We start from the raw sequence: 21461 nt of genomic DNA, 5'->3' as shown, positions 1-21461 counted from the left end.
CATCCCTCACGCCCCCTAGCACCGGCTTGAGCGGTACTCAATTCTCAACACTTAATAGTGCTGGCATCAATGATCCCATAGGACCAGAAAAATATAACAACACTGAAGTGAAGTATAAGCCACAATCTTCTCACTCAAGGAAAATGGCATCGAGTAGCTCGTTCGGCATGCTTTTTTTGTAAGACATGGAAGTGTTATTTATAACATACTTTTACAGAAGACATCATTATCCTTCTGAGTCAAGGTATGAGAGTCCAGTGATTTGTTACACTCTGCACACTTGAATATGGGTCACCTGTGGTCAAAAACTAGGTCACACCGCCCAAATATGGAAAATCTTTGTTACTACTCTAGTGGTTGCATTTTTGACTTAATTGTCATCAGACATGGTCAGGAAGCTTGTATAGGTATCTAGGTAATTGCTCGGATGAGTTCGAACATGGGTCATCTCGTATATAGGAGCTAAAAATAGAAACAAATTGTTCACACTCTAGTGGCTACTGTTTTGATCCAAATTTTCTGGAAATTGGTCTGAAAGTTTGTTTTGATGATCTCTAGGTCAAGGTTGAATATGGGTCACCTGGGATCAAAAGCTAGGTCACACTGCTCAAGTATGGAAGAACCTTGTTCACACTCTAGTGGTCACATTTCTGACTCAACTGTCATAAAACTTGGTCAGGATGCTTTTCTAGGTAATTGCTTGGATGAGTTCGATGGGTCAGGTGAGCAATCTAGGGCCAACTTGGCCCTCTTGTTTTAAGTGTTTGAGTAATGGGTTACAGTATATATTTTTTACTTACCGTGCAGCTCTTTAAAAATAACAGATGATCTTACCTTAATCACATGTTTCTGCGGGGATTTCAAGAACTGCGTCTTCACCTAGTCAAGTTTCTTACATGTCACATTTAGATAAGCTAAATAAATGGCCCTTTCAGCATATTTTTACAGAAATGTCTTATTAAGATTGCCCAGAATTTATACCTTTTCCTTAGCAATATATACGCATTTACATATATACGCATTTATATATATATATATATATAATGCAAAAATGTTAACTCATTTTAATGTTGTTTGACAATTACGCAAAAATGTTTACTCATTTTTTAAAATAAAATAAAAATTGTTACTGCTTCAAATATAAGTGATGTTCATTCGGAATTAGATAATGCAATTTAAAACTTAAAAAGTTCGTTTATTTTGCATAAATTCGGAGCGTATCGGTAAGCCGTACTGAGTAAAGTCGGAACCGTACGTACTCCCTTTAAATTCTTACGACTTTTTAAACAATTTTCATAATATAATTGTACAAGAAAAGCATTCATGCAAAGTATTAAAGGGCGTCCAAGCAAGAAATGAAACAAGTAATAATGATTTACACACTTATTGACTAATAAAATACGCTTAAACGTGCCGAAATAAGCACAAAAAACACACTGGCAGTAACAAAAGTTATCATAAGAACTCCAGTACATATTTTGAGTTATCACAAGAACTCCGTGACATTTGAAAAATCGGGTCTAAATTTATAACCCTGTATGTTTGCAACACTCCACTATAATTAGGTACTTAAAGTATAGCAACGAAGAAGATCACGTATGAAAAGGTCAATATGTAGGAATGAGGAAGTAATTTGGAAATTTTACTCAAAACTACCAGATGTTTTTAAAAGGCGATGAAAAAGGTTTTTCTGAAACATAATACAATATGTAGGGCAAGCTTAATTATCATAGTTAAATTTAGTACCTCAATCTCCCCATTTAAAGGTGAAAATTAGCATTTTTTATGTCTCTCCAAGTATATAGAAATGTTTTCCACAGAAATCCGTAACGTTTTCCAGGAACTCCGTGACAGTTATCATAAGAACTCCAAACAAGTTATTATAAGAACTCCAACCTCCGTGTAACTGTTCCTCCCCCGTGATGTACGTAAATAAGTGTAAAATGATAGCCGAGGTGTTCCGGTTGCCTGTCCATAAATCGAAAGCAGGAAGTTAAGTAATTTCCGTCACCCATAAGGATATAGATAACGAACTGAAATGGAAAAAGCAACAGAAAATCAAGCACAATACAAACAAAAAGAAGAAGGTATTGATGAAATTAGCTTCGGGGATAGCTCAGGCGAATGTGATTTAACTTTAAAAGTTGAGGACAAAAAGATCCTCGTGTGTAAAGCCGTGTTGTGTATAGCGTCACCTGTGTTTAAAGCAATGCTGAAAACAGAGTTCAGGGAGAAAGGTCAGGCAGAAATTGAACTACCGGGAAAGAAGTATGAAGATTTCGTCGAGTTCCTGTGCTGCATTTACCCCGATAAACTGAAATTAATAACAGGTTTTTTTTATACTTTTATATTAATTCTTTTTGTCGCTTCTTTGGAAACGAATACAGGTATACGTCTTGGAGCGATGCCAGCAATGCCAGATGACTCGGCTGAGACATCATTATTTGAAAATCGGTCCGTTTCTGAACCATTTTATTTAAAGTCCCTGATTGACCGTTTAGCTCTTTTTATTCCTTAATCTATTTAAATGTAGTTATCATAATCTTTTAAACGAGTTATTAATTCTGAAAGAACAAAAGCATGTAGATCTTGTACGAAGTGCACCAATTAAATTTCAAACAGTCATTCAAAATTAAAGGTTTGTAATCAATCTGACTAAAGTCCAGAAGATCTACATTAATTAGTTATTTCTTACATGTATATCTGATTGTCGGTTTTGGTTTCGCCTTCTTTGTTGTTCGGATTTCCCGATATGTTATTTTTAGCCCATCGTCAGATTAGTCCAACTAATTGTACTGCGCGACGACATATTGTCCAGCCTACCTTTTCTGTGGTGAAAGCTTGGGCACCGCTAATATCACGTGACAAACACACTGTTGATAACTACACTGGTGTGTAACCGGTACTGCGTTACTGAGAACTGACGAAACACACAGGTTTTATTTTACATGTTATATTGAAAACTTCTGTAATGATCAAGATGTGATAAATATATAACATAACTGTATTTTTACTTTAGAAGCCAGTTTACAGGCTCAATCTGATATAGATACAGCATATGTTGAGTTATGTCAATGCATTAAAATGAAATGTTTGTTAAGCTGCCTGGGATGAAACAAAAGACTCTTAATTCAAATAACAATAAAGGTAAAAAATGCTATAAACCATGGTGGTCTGATGGAATAATGTATGTAATGCTGAAAGAATGTTTTGTAAATGCACCAATGTCTAAAATAAGAAACGTCTGAGACAATCCTACTGCCAGGAAAGGAAAAATTTTAGTAGAACTGTACAGAAGGCTAAAAGGTATTTTTGGTACAATTTACAAAAGTCTTTTAAATGAGGATGAAAAAGATCCGCAGTCATTTTGGAAAAATATTGGTAGAGTTGGTGTTGTTTCTCATAAATCCAAAACTATTCCTATGCAAATTGTAAATGATGATGGAGATTTAGTATCCGATATTCCATCTGTACTTGATAAATGGAAAACATCTTTTGAGAATTTATATAATGTTAATAATAATGTAAGAAACAACCTTGTACATGTAGACCGGGCTGATGATACGCCTCCTGGACAAAACACATGTTTAGAATTTGAAAGGGAGATTGGTGTTTTAGAGGTCAGGAATGCTATTAAGCGGGCCAAAAATAACAAGGCTAGTGGGATAGATGCCTTGCTGTATGAGGTATTTAAAAATGACGCCTCAGTCTCTTGTCTCGAAATTCTTTTTAATATTTGTTATTCCAAAAGAATGGTTCCTTCTGATTGGGGAAAGTGTATCATCAACCCGATCCCAAAGTCCAATACTCAGGATAGGAAAGACCCTATGTCATATAGGGGTATTGCATTAGCTAATACAATGTACAAACTGTATTGTAGTATTCTCAACCAACGTTTGTCAACATGGGCAGAGTCGAATGCCAAGCTTGAAGATGAACAAAATGGCTTTCGGAAACGTCGTAGTACAGTTGACCAATTGTCAACCTTGACCAATATTGTTGAAACACGATTGAAATCCAAGCGATCAACATTTGTAGCATACATAGATTTTAGCAAGGCATACGACTCCGTCAGTAAGGACATTCCTTGGAAGAAATTAGCCAATGTTGGTGTTAATGGTAAAATGTTCTTAGCTGTAAAATCTATTTATTCTAATGTAACAGCTTGTGTACGAGTAAACAATTTGCATACAAACTGGTTTCAACTGGTAAACAACGACCTTTGTCAGGGCTATGGCTTGTCACCAATTCTTTTCAATGTCTATGTTAACGATCTTGCTGTGAGACTAAAGGCATTGAAGGTGTTGACATTGGAAACGAAGAAAAGTTGTGTATACTTCTATATGCTGATGACATTGTTTTCATTGCTGAAACTGAGGAAGATTTGCAAAGTATGTTAGATGTTCTGTATGAATGGTCATGCGCCTCTCATATGAAAATTAATCCGACAAAGAGGAATGTAATGCATTTTAGACCAAATAATGTAAATAGGACCAATTTTGTCTTTATATGTGGACCGGATAATCTTGAATGTGTTCCAAAATATGTATACTTAGGTTTAACACTTCAAGAGAATTTAGACTAATCTGTCACAGCAAAGTTTGTTGCTCAGTCAGCCAGCCAAGCTTTAGGTCTCTTTATAGCTAAATACAAGTCTCTAGGGGGGATGCCTTACAATGTCTTTACTAAGTTTTTTTACTCGTTGGTTTGGTCTATGGTAGCATATGGATCAGCTATATGGGGAAACAAATCGTTTTCCAGTATTGACTCAATTCAACACCGTGCTATGTGTCTTTTCTTAGGGACATCCTGTTTCTCTCCGTCAGCAGCCCTGATAGGCGATATGGGCTGGCAACTAACTTTCAGTAGACAGATGATAAGTGTTTCTATTTTTTGGCACAGACTATGTATGATGCCTAGGTCCCGAACAAACTACAAAGTGTTTATGTATGCTAATTCATTTGGTAGTACAAGATGTAAAAACTGGTGTTTCAGAACAAAACACATTTTTTTTAATGATCTTTGAATGTACAGAATTTTGTAATATTGATAATACGCGTATCAAAAAGCTATGTTAGAAAAAGTTCAATCTAGAACAATGCAAAGTTTTATTGCAAAGTGGAATGTTAATGTTACATCTGAAAGAAGTAGAAGGGGGTCGGTGGACAACAAACTGCGCGCACATATATGCAGTTTAAGACAACTTTTGGGAACTGAGGAATATTGCAAAATCATACTTCCGCGTTTAGCCACAGGTCCGTTTTTGCTAAGTTCAGATTGTGGAACTGCACCCACTAAGAATAGAGACAGGTAGATATGAACGCCTACCAGTAAATGAAAGGCTTTGTCCTTTTTGTAATGACAAGGTAGAAAGTGAATTTCATGCTGTAAAGGAATGTTTTATGTATGAAGATATTCGTGTAGATCTATTTAAAAAAGTGAGTGTCAAAAACCCACAATTTCACACATTGACAACTATGGAGAAGTTTACTTTTATATTCTCAAATACCAGTTGTGCAAGGTATATTGCCAAAACCTGCTTTGACATACTTCAGAGCAGGATAACTTTCCCTTACATATAAGAACATCCAAATTGCTCTCTTTTTCCTTTTTCTGATGTGTCTTTTTATATGTTTTTATTTTAATTTAAAATATGTACATTGTATATAAAATATTAATAGGTAAATGGTTTTACTGAAATGTAGGTTTTAAGATAAATATTTTAACGAGACTAAGACTGTGGTCTCACATCGTTATAAATTTTTCAAAAAGTGAATATTATTTTATAGTTAATATAGTCCTAGATAAATTTAATTGGACAGTATAAAAGATTTATAATAAAACAGTCTTAGTAAATTTTATTTAGCAGGATATGGTTTTAAAAATGTCATTAATTGACTTATATAAGTTTTAATGGCCATATTTATTACATATTGGACAAATATATGTTGCTTCTGTATAAAACATCCATTGACTAAGCCAATATATTGTATAGATAAAACAGATCTTCATGTAAATTATGTTGAAGAAAACAAATCGTTGATATACTGAAGTTAGTAATATTTTGAGATTGTAAAGTATCAAGTGTAAAACATGACATACTTTCCAAAGTTAAATGATATATAATGGTCAATCTTTCTTCTTACCATTTGCATTTAAACATTTTAGTATCGTTTTATTCATTGTACCACAATGTAACCTTCTGTAGGAAAAACATGCAATAGTTTGAATATATTGAGGTCTTGTTTTTAAAATACAACAACCTTTTAATGAATGATAATGATTATATGAAATTTGTGTAGCTAGGGGGGATAACTCCTCAGCATAAAACAGTAAAATGCTGTGATATGGTCTGTGGAGTTGTCTCCCTTAGAGGTAAAAAATAAATAGTCTCTTGTTATTCTTTTAGAATGGCTTTTCATGTATTTTATGTTTGTGTTTTACGTTTTATATGTAATTTTATGTATACATGTAAAGATGAGACTGAAATAAAGAAATTATATATATTTAAGACATTTATAAAAATACGGTGCATATCCATATCGGTACCCTCTTTGCGAAATCTGCTCAAACGGTACCCTCTTTGCACATGCACAGGTCATTCTCTGCTAAAAACAAACCAGCGATGGATAACAATCCAGTAAATTTTCAATGTAATAAGGAAAGGAGGTATGACACGTAGAAAAGGTTTATACCACGGAACACTAGAATGTTTTATTTATGTGCTGATTTGTAATGTGCCCATTTTTCATGTACTGCAACTTCACAATAAGCTACAAAAAATCGACATGTCTTGCCTCGCCCATCACCTCGACTAATTTTTTCGGGCTGAAATGAACCTGCGGCTTGATTATGTATGCATATCAGGGTCAAATGCAAGAGTACCAGGTCAATGTTGTTGATAATAATGCAAAAATGTTTACTCATTTTAATGTTTTTGGGCAATAATGCAAAAATGTTAAATCATTTTTTAAAATAACAAGATAAAGATTGATACTGCTTCAAATATAAGAGATGTTCATTCGGAAAAGAATATTAAAAATCGGCTAGACTTAAGTTTTTTTGGCTAGACTTTAGTTTTTTTTTCAATCAGTTTTAAAGTTTTTGTTATCGAATGAAAGTTTAAATTTAGACCTTCAAGTATATTAAGATAGAAAATCAAAAATAGTACCCAGGAATTAGATATTGCAACTTAAAACTTAAAAAGTTCGTTTATCTTGCGTAAATTCGGAGCGTTTCGGTAAGCCGTACTTAGTAAACTCGAAACCGTACGTACTCCCTTTAAATTCTTACGACTTTTTAAACAATTTTTATAATGTAATTGAATTATATAGAAAGAAATTTAAGATTATTGTTTTGAAAATAAATCATCTGGTATATTTATAATTGTTAATTAAAATAAATAATTACAATAAAAAAAAAGATAAATACAATAAAAAAAAAATAACTTTTTTTCCAAATTTGGACCGTTGGTCTATCATCATGGAAAATGTTTTGTTGTTTTTTTTTTCGGAAAGAAAACACGGATGCAATTAAAGTTCTTATTTTTAGTTACACACCTCCTCTATTGTTTGTGACAGGTCTATATTTTTCGGAAAGACCTGTTTAAACAAAAGAAAATCCGTTATGAGGTCTATCTTTTGCACGTGCTCAGGTCTGTTCTACTCAGACAGACCCGGTCATGAAATACACGTAAAAAAATAGACCTTCCAATGCGCAGACAAAGAAAACATGAAATGCAATCAAAAAATATAAATTGAAATAAAATGTAAACGATTGTCATAATGTTCCTGTCTTACAAAATCGGGATACATTTTTTAAACAAGATAATGTTTATTGAGTGCACTAAGCAATTATTCCAGCATCCCTATATAAAATCGTGGAAAAAAAAAGGATAACAAATAAAAGTTAGGACACATTTAATATTTAATTAAATGCGTCATTTTTCAAAGTAATAGTAATCTTAGTGGTTCTTCTGTCACTAAGTTCACAATGTAACAAAATGGACGTTTCAAGTTCAATGAAACTATATAGCGGTAATCACAGCACACTTATTACGATTTTAAAATGTTAATAAAGTTATGAGTGAATAAGTATAAATAATTTAGTGATGAACGATCATTCAATTATAGAACACTTTATAATCTGCTATGTAAAATAATTAAAATTTCGGTTCATGTATCTCCCATTTGCATGTGGGTCTTTCGTGGTCTGCTGGATATCCGGACATTTGCCCCTTAGACATTTGCCCCCTTTTTGCGGTGGCAGTCACTTGCCCCCTCATATCTTTGAAGGGGCAGACATTAACCCCCTCCTTGTTTGTTTGTTTGTTTGTTTCATTTTACGCCCTCCCTGTTAAAATATTTTATTGTTGAATCGTTTGGTACCAAATTCATCGCCTATTGTCGAAATTACATTGTACTTAAATACTCTCGCGCAAATTTGTGAAAGTCAAAATAGCATCCATAAATAAATGAACTGTAATGTTTCCATTGGCATACAAAAAATCTATACACGAGATGGCCTCTGACAAGTGACAAGTCACAACAGCAAAAAAAAGGAGGCAAACGTCTGGGAGGGGGTTGGGGCAACTGTCCGAGGGTAAATGTCTTAGAATCTGCATTGTCTGATCAACATAATTATTCATTCTTTTACAGACCTATTCACTTTATTATTGACAAATTGCACATTTAGCTTTTTTGATTATTATTCAAAAGGGAAGAGCAAAGTTAAATGCAAAATATATATTATTTTTAAGCAGAACATTGATAAAATCTTACCTGTAAATACGTTGTGTTAAAAATAATATGTGTGCATCGGATCAGCCATTGCTCAAGCCAATATAGTTTTACGGTGTGTAAGTTGGATATCGGCCTCGTACATCGATCTTTCTGTTTAGGAAAGACCTGGTCACGAATTTCATGAAACACCTCGAGCGCTACGCGCTCTCGGTGTCACATGAAATTCGTGACAAGGTCTTTCCTAAACAGAAAGACCTCGTACTCGGTCGATATCCTATACTTATTATTTATTTACTTAAAACTTGACTTAACACAAAGAAATCAAGTTAAGGAAAAAGAGGACTGTGCATCAATAAATAATAGTGTCAACATTTTCGTAGTCATTTTTGGCCGACGTACCGGTGTCGGCGTTGTGGAGTAGATCTAGTTGAAACCTTTAAACAATAAACATTAGGTTGAATATATTTTCTACTCCGGGACAAAATCATCTCCGGAACATCTCTTAAACAACACCGGACCATTTAATGGTACATAAATACAGGGTTTTTCAAATACAGGCAAACGAAAAATGGCCGCTTGAAGTAACGATTTATTTCTTTTCTGAAAATTGTCGAAGGATGAAAAATTATCTTAAGAAATTTTCATTCAATTAAAAAAAGCTTTCCTAGAATGGAAAACAAAACTTGCCTAGGCAAAGAATTGCTATTTCTAATAGATAGATAGATAGATAATTTTATTGACGTATACATTCAGTACATAGTCATATTACACACATTTATATAGTACAATCAAACACAATATCATGGTACATGAACAAAGTTGTAGCACAAATTTTCAATTTGCATGTTTTTGGAGAATGAACGTTAACACCATTTAGTACTAAAGTGAGCTTATCTATTATAAAGCGTTTACATTCTTAAAGATATAAAAAAATGGATTTTAAACTTAATCATATGCTGTGATAAGATTCCATTTAACAATGTTTCATACTAGACACATTATCAAGTAATTTCAAGAAATAAACAATATCACTTTTAAATACAACGAGACAAATTTATACATTGATTTACAGAGCATTTAGTAGTTCAATTCGATGTTTTGTAGCATAATACAAATATTTACCTAAACCTATTAATTCAGACTTCTTTTCAGTACTTAATAATTCAATCAATTTGAACATACTTGGTCTTCTGTAGTAGTATTGCTTAATGTAAAGAGAACGTATATTAGAGTAACTATTTACAAACACATATAAAATGGAATTCATCTTCTATTTCATTACTATCGCAAAGATGACATATGCGTTCCTCTCGGGGTAATCTATTAGCACCATATCTACCTGTTTCAATCCGAAGTTTATGTGACGATAATCTTAATCTTGCTTTGCAATTTCTATAAGTTTCTGTTATGGAGAATTTTCAGGTAGTTTGCCATTTCAAATGAGTTATGCAAATGTACATATATATTACTTAACAATGGACTGTTTGAAATATCGCTAGAAAGTTTTTGCAAAAAGCAGTCAATCATCCTTTGTTTAAAAATGTTTAACAAAATATTTGGCTTCGTATTGAAATGGGTTGTTTCCAAACATCAGAAAACCCGTACTCATTTAATATTCCATGTACTTTAGAAGCCCAACATTGATTGTTGTTTTCATGTAATTCAAACGAAGCGTACATAGCAGTTTTTCAAAATGATATTATCGCTATTAATTATTTTTAAGCCAGTATGTAATAATTTGCACATATCGTTTAATAAATAATGGATAACGACCTAATTCGCTATAGATTGCTGCAGTACAAGTACTTTGTTTCACTCCTAATATAGATTTACAGAATTTAAGATGTAATCGCTCTATATCCTTTGATTTAGAAAATCCCCAAACAGCACTAGAATAGCTGAGCACTGAACCGACAAAAGAGTCAAAAAGTTGCAACGCAATGCTAGGGGTTAACTCATATTTATTAATGCTCTTTAATAAAACAGACATTGCCTTTAAACCTTTACCAATTACGTATTGATTATTAAGCGTAAAAGACCCATTGTAATTAAAAACTACGCCTAGATAGTTGAAATTTTCAGCAATTTCTAATAGAATATCATTATAATACCAATTTTCATTATCTTTTAAAGGCCCTCTTTTCCTAAAAACCATTATTTTAGTTTTGTTTGTATTCACCTCTAAACCCCATTTCATACAATATTCATATAATTTATTTAAACTGTTTTGTAAATCCATAGGAGTTTTAGCAAGAATAGCCATATCGTCTTCAAAAAGCAAAATAATTAAACACAAATCGAATAATGAAATACCACTATCAATATTTTCTTGTAGAAAAAGTTCAATATCCTCTAAAAACAGAGAAAATAAAATTGGCGAATTATTTAGGCCCTGTTTCAAACCAAGCGAAATATCGAAAAATTCTGTAAAAGTGTTACAATGTTTTATACATGACTTCACAGTAGCGTACATTGCTTTGAATATTCTAAGTATTTTTCCATCCAAACCAACCTTACAGAGCTTAAGCCATAAAGCATTCCTGTACACAGAATCAAAGGCCTTCTTTAGGTCTATAACAGCGCAATAAAGGCGTAACTTTTGTGATAAAAAATATTCGATTAACGAATTTAAAACGAAAATCGCGTCGACTGTACTTGCACCGTGACGAAAACCGAACTGAGCATCCGAAGATATGTTAAATTCACTTGACCAATTTTCAACACGCTTTGTTAAAACACTAGTGAACAATTTTCCGAAGTTGCTATTAAGTGTTATGGGGGCAATACACAGTTTTCAAGGCTTCTCGGCAAACAACTGACTGCGCCACAATCAAAACCTCGCACACAAGTCTGTAATCACACACCTGAAATAAATGCATTTCATATTTAACATATATATATGTATCTCACAGCAAACAATTAAAAATACATGTCCACCTTCTAGTTTTCTGGCACACAGCCCTGTGTTTTTCATTGTTTTGGTCGCGAAAATCAACGACAAAATAAGCGGATTATCCCTATACGCAAAATACAACAATATATTAACGTCAAAAACTTAAATCACAAGCTATAGTGTTTCTTCCTTCTCAAACCATGCACAATCTGAAAATAACATCCAAACGGGATGCCATCCACCTACTTTTTTCACTATTCTAAGTCTTCTGCATACCCTTCAAATTGAAGAGCTGATTCACCGGCTAGCTCCAGAAACCACACGTTCGCATCCGACAGGTACTCTCTCATAAAAACAAGGGTCAACGCCACTAAATTCAATTTTACTAAATAACTGAAATACAATACTAGTCATTGAAACTTGAAATATAGTAACTATAAACATTTAGAACCTCAAATATCCACTTCAATTTCAAAACTGTCTCTTATTTGTGAATTCCACCCTGGCCAATTCGAAACTAAACAGCCGAAACTGTGTACTGCCTCCTATTCCTCTGTAGTTATTGGGAGCATTTTTGTCCCTCTTTTTATAAATTGGGACGATATAACCATATGACCAGGCTTTAGGAAAAAGACCTGAATCAAATATCTTATTAAAACAGTCGGTTAGATGTCCTGCAAGTATGTCTGCAGTTTCTATAAAATACTCATTAAGTAAATTATCAACAGGACATGAGGTTTTATTACGATTCATACGACTTATTGCTTCACGAACTTCTTCTGTGGTTATCGGGATATTCAAAGACTCAAACGTGGGATTATTTACGTTAAAATCATTATTATTTACAAAGTTTTCGATTTCTTCAATCTGTGTCGCATGTAATTCGTTAAACATATTTGAAAAGTACTCATGAAATTCTGCTGGCGTAATATTGCTTGTATTATCCTTTTTATTTTGTTTAAAATGTTTCCAGAAGTCCCGGGGTTTCTTATGTCGTAAATCACTTAATTCTTGAGACTTACGTAACTTAAATGCCCTTTTCTTTTCTCTTATCAATGATTTATACTTGCATTTAGCATTACATAGTTAATCCCTGTTCGATTGCGTTTTATTAAGATTAAAGGAACTGAGAGCCTGTTGATACTCTTGTCGCGAAACTCTGCATTCATTATCATACCATTCTTTGTTACAATTGCTATAAACATTACAATTCGAATAATGTTTAAAATATGGATCAGCAGTATTTTGAATAAGCGCAGAAAAAGAATCAACCATTTGATCAATATTATCATTAGTAATATTATCAGTGTTTATTTTAGACAAAATTTCATTAAATTGCGGTAGCTTAGCGATAACATCATTTCTAAATGCAGATTTATGCGCAGCATTCCACTTATAGTGTACCGTTGTTTCAAAATTGATATCACAGTTTTGCTCGGTTTGATTACTGTTTACTTTTAGTGAGAACGTTATCGGCGCGTGATCGCTATACAGATTAAAAGGTAAGACAGTGAACGAATCAATCAGTGGAAAATCTCGTGCAGATAGAACGAGATAGTCAATAGTAGTGCACGTATTTCTCTTATAGTATGTAAACTCGCCAATATTATAATCGTTACCGATTCTACCGTGAGCAATACGTAATGAGGTTGCTTTGCAAAATTCGAGCATTTGTGTACCGCGCGAGTTACATATTTTATCGGAAGAGGCCCGTCCCAACGAAATATCTGGGGTATTATTATCATAATCTAGGCCATTAACGCATGAATCAAAGGAAATTTTTAATACGCAGCAAGTTGTGAACAACATAACATATAAATTATAGAAAGGGTGCTAACAATATAAATTTCAATCAAGTACAGTATATTTGTATATCCAGTAAAAAATATGTTTATCAACAAAAAATCCATGATAAGCTTTAAGTTTTTCCGCGTTTTTCTTAAATGTAGCAAGAAATATAATTCAAGAACAATAAACAATGTTTAATACTTTTTCATGTTTTTATTCTTATTGCCACGGAAAACAAATATTTGACCACATTCACCACAATTCTAATATTCTATTTACGTTCAGTACGGGATTGGACCGAGCAATATTATACAATTATTGACAAGTGAGCAATTGAAAATCGGATAGACCTGTTTAAACAAAAGAATGTCCGTTATGAGGTCTATCTTTTGCACGTACACAGGTCTGTTCTAGTCAGACAGACCCGGTCATGAAATACACGTGAAAAAATAGACCTGCCAATGCACAGACAAAGATAACATGAAATGCAATCAAAAATTAAAATTGAAATGAAATGCAAATGATTGTCATAATGTTCCTGTCCTACAAAATCGGGATACATTTTTAAAACAAATGATAATATTTATTAAAAGCACTAAGCAATTATTCCAGCATCCCTATATTAAATATTTGAATAAAAAAATAACGTACAGCATATCAAAGTAAGGACACATTTATCATTTATTTAATCGCGTCATTTTTCAAAGTAATAGTAATCTAAGTGATTCTTTTGTCATTAAGTTCACAATATAACAATATGGACGCTTCAAGTTCATATCAATGAAATTATATAGCAGTAATCACAGTATAACTATTACGATTTTAAAATGTTAATAAAGTGATTTAGTATAAAAAAATTATGATGAACGATCATATTTTATTCTAAAACACTTTATAATCTTCTGTATAAAATATAGTTTCGGTTCATGTATCTCACACTTGCAAACAATATACATAAAAATTATGTAAGTATTTCGTGGTCTGCAGTGGGTATTCGGACATTGCCCTTAGGACAGTTGCCTCCTCGGAAGCTTGCCCCTTTTTGCAGTGGTGGACATTTGCCCCTCATATCATTGGAAGGGGCAGACATTTGCCCCCCCCCCCCCCCCCCTCCCTGTTTAAAAATGTTAGAATATTTTATTGTTTAGTTGTTTGCTACCAAAAATTCATCGCCTATTGTCGAAATTTCATTGTGCTTAAATACACAAAAATTCTCACGCAAATTTTAGAAAGTCAAAATAGCATCCATAAATAAATGTACTATAATATTTCCATTGGCATACAAGAAATCTATACACGAGATGACAAGTGACAAGTTACAACAGCAAAAAAAGGGGGGAGGGGGCAACTATCCAGGGAGCAAATGCCCTAGAATCTGCATTGTCTGATACGAAATACTATCAACATAATTATTCATTCTTTAACATACCTTCTATTACAGATCTATTCACTTTATTATTGACAAATTGCACATTTAGCTTTTTGATTATTTTTAAGGGAAAAGTAAATTTAAAAGCAAAATATATATTGTATTTAAGCAGAACGTTGATAAAAGCTTACCTGTATATTCGTTGTGTTAAAAGTAATATTTGTGCATTATATCAAATGCTTCTGATCAGCCATTGCTTAAGCAAATATAGTTTTACGGTGTGTAAGTTGGATATCGGCATCGTACATCGATCTTTCTGTTTAAGAAAGACCTTGTCACGAATTTCAAGAAACACCTCGAGCGTTACGCGCTCTCGGTGTCACATGAAATTCGTGACCTGGTCTTTCCTAAACAGAAAGATCTCGTACTCGGTCGATATCCTATACAAAAAAAATCACAAATGTACAACCTTATATACATGTACAAATTTTACCTCGTTGAAGCGCGGGAAAAAGGACGCACGTGTTAGGCGTGCAGCGACCATTACGCACAAAAATAATTCAAGTTTATACTGTAGCCTTTAAGTATAGTAGTAAAATAATGATATTTTAATCGAGAAATATGCCATAAAGAACAAAAAGCGACAATTAACACGTGTAATTAATAGTCTACGGTGTATGATTATTGAATATGAGTCTCAATCTATTGGGAAAATCCAATTCAGCCAGTGAATATGATACTACTCCCAGTGAAAATGAGTTTATAAAAAGTTCTGTTGACTACTGTTTGGACCAATGAGATTGCAGCTATATTTAGATCATATAATAACGATTTTTAGCGTACATGTTAATTACTGTAGCAGCATTAAAATATGGCGGCGTTGGTACACAAAATGAGACGGTGAAATGAAACTAACGTGGTTTACTTTCTTCAAACTCGGTAGAGCACTTTTTGTGTCGATATTGCCTTATAATTATATTGTTGAATAAATTCTTAGTTTTAATTCGCTGCATTTTTACATTTACACCGAAATCCACGTTTCACCACAGAAAGGTCTCCTTTTGGTTTTGATTCTGCCCCAGAACAAAAATATCTCAGAATGAAGCTTTGGCACGTCAATATATTTGCTATACTACATTTCATATTATACCGATATATAACCTGTCAGCTATACTACATTTAATATTATACCGATATATAACCTGTCAGCTATACTACATTTAATATTATACCGATATTGGGTAAATAGCCTGGGTTAACGAGGATGATTTTAGCGTCCTTATTAGATAGGCATAAGACGAAGTATCAAAATATCGATGTCCGTTGAAGTAAAACAAATTGTTGATTATTGTTAGAAGAATTTTGTAAATAACGATTTTTAAACCCTAGGCAAGATTGTTTGCCAATTTACCTACCGGTTATATGGACACGAAATCGTGAAAATTCCCTACTTAGCATTGAAACAGAAACCGGTTTAAATTATGAAAAATCACCGATGATTGGCTGTTTGAAAGGTCACTAGAGGGTGACTTCATATTGGTGCCCGTCAGATCCTAATGCGTAGTATATAATAATCTATTAATATGTTATATAAAATGTCACATTACTTCATGTATGTAAATAAATGTATGTATGTATGTAACGATGAACTGTAAATGTTCAAGTTAGACAAATAAATTTTCTGTTCTGTTCTGTTAATTAATTAGGAGCCGATCTTAATCAGATTGTGTTTGCATTCGCATGATTTCCAATAAAACAAAATAGTTTCCTTTAGAGGAATCACAATAGTTTAAAAGTTTTACTTTCGTAAAAGCAGCACACCTCCAGATTCATCCTAATTTTCATGAAAATTTTGAAGATGTATTTAAAGTTAAAATATTGTGAAATCAACAAAGAAAGTACTTGACACATTACAATCGGCACTTAAAATCCACGTAAATTACCAAAAAGAGGTCAAAATATGCATAATTAGCCCCTACTGCGTTAGTAACGCAGTAGAAATATGGTGATAAATACTATAAAATACAGTCATGAATTGCATATAAGATATAAATTATCCCGCGAATCTTTAATTTGTTTACTTTTTCAAAGTTTTAGTGTGGTTTTTCCAAGTTTAATTTTCTTTAAAAATTTTGGGTCATCTGGAGGCATGCAGCTTTAAAGCTGCAAGCCTCCAGATGAGCCAAAATATTTCAAGAAAATCAAACTTGGGTAAAACGTACTAAATTGTAAGAAAAGTAAAACGATTTAAAATTCAAGTTACAATTTATATCTTATGTGCGATTATTGTCTGATTTTGCATTATTTATCGCCATATTTCTACTGCGTTACTAAGGCAGTAAGATTTATTTTTGCATATTTTGTCCCATTTTTGGTTATTTACATGGATTGTGAGTTGTTTGCAATGTGTGAATTACTTTCTTTGTTTACTTCACAATATTTTACTTTTAAATACATTTTCAAAATTTTCATGAAAATTAGAATGAATCTGGAGGCGTGCTGCTTTAAAGGATTATAAACACTTTGACCGGGTTGTCTTGTTATTGAAATCAATACATTGTGCGAATTATGCCAACTTCAAACCTATGTGCAAAAGCCTTGGGTGATCAAATTGAAATTGACATCTTTAATCAATGTATTGACAGAAACATACAGTTTATTACTTATACATGTGTGTACCTGTATTTTAAAGACGAAAGAACCCAGTCAAATGAGAAAATCATAAAATTTTAACAATTTTGGATATTTTTGAAGAGAGCGGTCAATTTTAACAATAGAATCATAAAAATGCCATTCTTGCTCAAGTTGCCCCTGGCGTATCACATATGAGAAGAAGCTTATGTCAAATATTGGATGCAATAAGGTCAATATGTTATTCGTATGTGAACGTACCCCAATTTTATATATAAAATGTCGATTTTATTTTATTGTTAACGAATTGTATTGAAGATTCATGTTTTCAAACATGTTAAAATGCGAAATACTTACATAAAGTAAAATACATTTTTTTTTCTTTTTCTTCAGAGACAAATGTATACAAAGTTCTGCCGCTCGTTTCGGAATATCAGGTGAGAATTCTTGAACAAAGAATTCATAAGCTTCTTATACAATTAGTGAACGGAAAACACAAATTGAATAACACAGAGATGTACAGGCATCTACATTTAGCTGAACTATACAATTTAGATGAACTGAAAGATCAGTGTATCGTCTTAGCGTCCGACTTGAGTCTTGCAAAAATGGAAAATGGTGCGTCTCAGTTTTGCATCTCGGATAAATCAGTTCTACAAATAAGATATATGGCCTTGCAAAAGAGAGAGAAACTTCTACAAGCCAATGAATTGGATAGGGAAGATGATATGTATTTATTTAAAACCTCGAATAAATGGGTATATAAGACTACTGGGGAAACCGTTAGGTACAGTGCTTTAATAAAACAAAAGGTGGAGATTTCAGTCGAAAGCTGTTCTGAAATTTTAAGAGCAATACGGTTATGTGTCCGTTACTTTAATAACGAGCCACATTTGCTTGAAAGACACATTTCCACACTTAACGCGAAAACAAATGTTGAACTTCAAGCGGTTGAAAGAGAATTGAAACTTCTACCAGAACATGTTAAAACGTCTATAAGAAAGTATAACGTGAAGTAGAATAAGAAGAAACATAGAAAACTGAACATTGTGAATTTTAACTGCTTTAATTAAACACATAACTTTTCTATAACATTGTTAAATATGGTAATAGGACGCCCGTAGTCGAGTGGTTCAGGTCGTTGACTTCAAACCACTTGCCCCTAACCGCTTTGGGTTCAAGTCCCGACATGGTTTCTTTCATGTGAGGAAGCTATCCAGCTAGCTTACGGAACGTCGGTGCTTCTACTCGGGTGCCCATTAGTGTCTGAAATAATGCATGGAAGGGCATCTGAGGTCTTCCTCCACTTGTAAAGCTGGAACGTCGCCATATGATGTATACTGTGTCGGTGTGACGTAAAACCCAATTAAATAAATAAACAAACAAACAAATATTGTAAAACCAATATACGTGTGTGGATTAGTTTCATTCAATACACGTTGTAACATTACACGTTGAAGGAATATGTTAAAGCTATCTGGTGTGCAGCTTCAGACTGAAATAAATACCTTTTCATGGATTGATTATACTACAAGACAACTACAAGACATATCTGACTAGAGCTTTTTTGTATTTTCCAAACATGAAAGAAACTGCACCGCGGACAGTTACAAAAATCATTTATTTTTTAACAGTTGAGTTATACTTTTCACATATATGTATATTTACTAGTATATCACATATTGGTAATTTTTCTATAATTGTTTATACCTGACACGGTTGTTCAATCGTTGAAATCAAATTCAATTAAAGACTGTTATAAAAATGTCATGCTAAAATAAGTAAGAATACAGTATAATGCAAAGAATCATTCATATTAAACACAAGGAAACAAACTGGGCACAATTTGTATATGAAAATATATATGCTTCGCAATATCATAAGAGGAAAATTATTGCAGAAAAAATATGAAGTCAGGAGTCATGGTGAGGTTTTTGATTGTCTTTACATCAGTATAAAGCACAAAGCTTTAAACCTAAGGAAAATCGCCTCGAAAAGCCCACGTGTTATGGACATTTTTTTTAGATATGTGATTTGTTCCAACTAATAATTATAAAGTGTATGAATTTCCATAAATTGGATTCAACCGTTTAATTATATATATAAACACTATTTGTGACTCTGTTGCGGATTAGTAATTACATAAGTTCGGATGTTCTTCCTCCTTTCTGTATAGTGAGCAAATTTTTTGTTGGTAAAAACATCACTTCCTGGTGTAAACCGTTGAAACACCATTTGTGTTATTCCGCTGCATTAGTTTGGAGGTTCTCTTTTACATTTATATCAGCCACAAACTTCTCACTCAAGGTAAATGGCGTCGAGTAGCTCGTTCGGCATGTTTTTTTCCTTCTTTTTTGTTGCTGTTTTTTATCTGCAATTTGTTCTTTCTGTATATGAAGTGTACAAAAAATTTTTAATTTTGTACAAAAAAAAACCCGCCACTTTCTAGTGCAAACCATAAAACACAATTTATGTTATTCCGTTGCCGATTAGCCGGTTCTTTCTGTATATAATGATTATGAATTTTTGAAAAACACACTATTTGTGTGATTCCGACGCGGTCTAACCGCCTCCGTGGTCGAGGTGTTAGAGTCGATGACTTCTAATCCAGTTACCTCTCTGGCGTCGGTTCGATCCCCGGGAGATGCTTTGGTAGTTTAGCGCGGAGGAAGGTAGTCTAGTACTGGTGTAACTCTCCAGGAACGATGGTTAGGAAACTACCCGCCTATATGACTGAAATACTGTTGGAAAAAGGCGTAAACTGAAACAAACAAACAAAAATGACAAATGCATTAGTTCAAAGTCGTTTCATTTCTTTTACAACAATATAATGAACATAATGAACAAAGCTTCCCTCCCCCAAAAGAGGCCCGTGAAGCATGGTCGTATTTTAATTTAGGAATTTGTTCCGCCTGATATAAAGGGTACACATTTTCAAAACAATCACCATTTTTCTGGTGCCAAACATTAAAACACCATTTGTGTTATTTCGTTGTGGTACCTTGGAAGATTTCTTTACAGCAATATTAGACACAAAGGGAAATGGCCTTTATTACGTCGAATACTTATACTGAAAAAAGGGTCATGATGGCCTTGAGTCGCTCACCAGAAACAACTGCTTTTCAGTGTTGAAATGTCAAAATATTCTAATATTAAATTTGAGCATGGAATATGTTTAAACAATAAGTTGAAGAAATGCCATGACCTGGGGCATTTAAGCTTTAGCTTAAACGGGGCTAAACAAATTAATATAAGCAAACTTGATAAAAGACTATCTAAGAATGCCTCAAAGTTTGGTGATCATCTATCAATTATTTCAGTAGGAAATGATGTTCGAAGGTTTTTTTCTATTTTTAGCTTTAGTGGCCCCTAAACGGGGCTAATCAAATTAATATAAGCAAACTTGATAAAAGAGTACCCAAGAATGCTACAGACAAAGTTTGGTGATCATCCATCAATTGGTTCTGAAGTAGAAGATGTTTAAAGGGTTTTTTTTTTATTTTTAGCTTTAGAGGCCCCTAAAAAGGGCCAATCAAATTAATATGAGCAAACTTGATAAAAGACTACCCAAGAATGCTACAGTTAAAGTTTGGTGATCTTCCCTCAATTAGTTCTGTAGAAATAGACATTTAAAGGTATTTCTATTTTTAGCCTTTGCGGGGCCAATCAAAATAATATTAGCAAACTTGATAAAAGACTACCCAAGAATGCTACAGACAAAGTTTGGTGATCATCCATCAAATAGTTCTCTAGAAATAGACATTAAAAGGTATTTCTTTTTTTTAGCTTTTGCGGCCCCTAAAAGGGGCCAAACAAATTAATATGAGCAAACTTGATAAAACACTACCCGATTTTATTTTATTCAAGAGTAGTTTATATAGCATCATGTCTCTATCGATGAAATCAAAGCATTTCTTGAGGTCAATAAACGCTGTCATTACGGACGTATTATTCCTTATAATGCTATCTAATGTAAAGATGTGATCCTCACATGAGCGATCTGCTCTAAATCCATTCTGTTCGTCGGCTAAAATATCGT

The 21461-nt window shown here is 33.2% G+C and overlaps 1 protein-coding gene across 1 annotated transcript; it reads left to right on the top strand.

Annotated features, from left to right (window-relative positions):
* Positions 1-1984: 1984 nt before the first annotated feature.
* On the top strand, positions 1985-19581 carry LOC132728788 (kelch-like protein 8). The gene is made up of 2 exons (XM_060714465.1): positions 1985-2330; positions 17816-19581. Exons 1-2 carry the CDS (start codon positions 2039-2041, stop codon positions 18439-18441), a joined length of 918 nt encoding a protein of 305 aa, XP_060570448.1. The 5' UTR covers positions 1985-2038; the 3' UTR covers positions 18442-19581.
* Positions 19582-21461: the final 1880 nt, after the last annotated feature.

This window comes from Ruditapes philippinarum, unplaced genomic scaffold (assembly GCF_026571515.1).
Source record: "Ruditapes philippinarum isolate M1 unplaced genomic scaffold, ASM2657151v2 ctg3955_1_1_1_1, whole genome shotgun sequence".
In the NCBI taxonomy this organism is placed as follows: Eukaryota; Metazoa; Mollusca; class Bivalvia; order Venerida; family Veneridae; genus Ruditapes; species Ruditapes philippinarum.
Note: the sequence above shows the minus strand (reverse complement) of the source record. Positions and strands in the feature narration are given on the sequence as shown.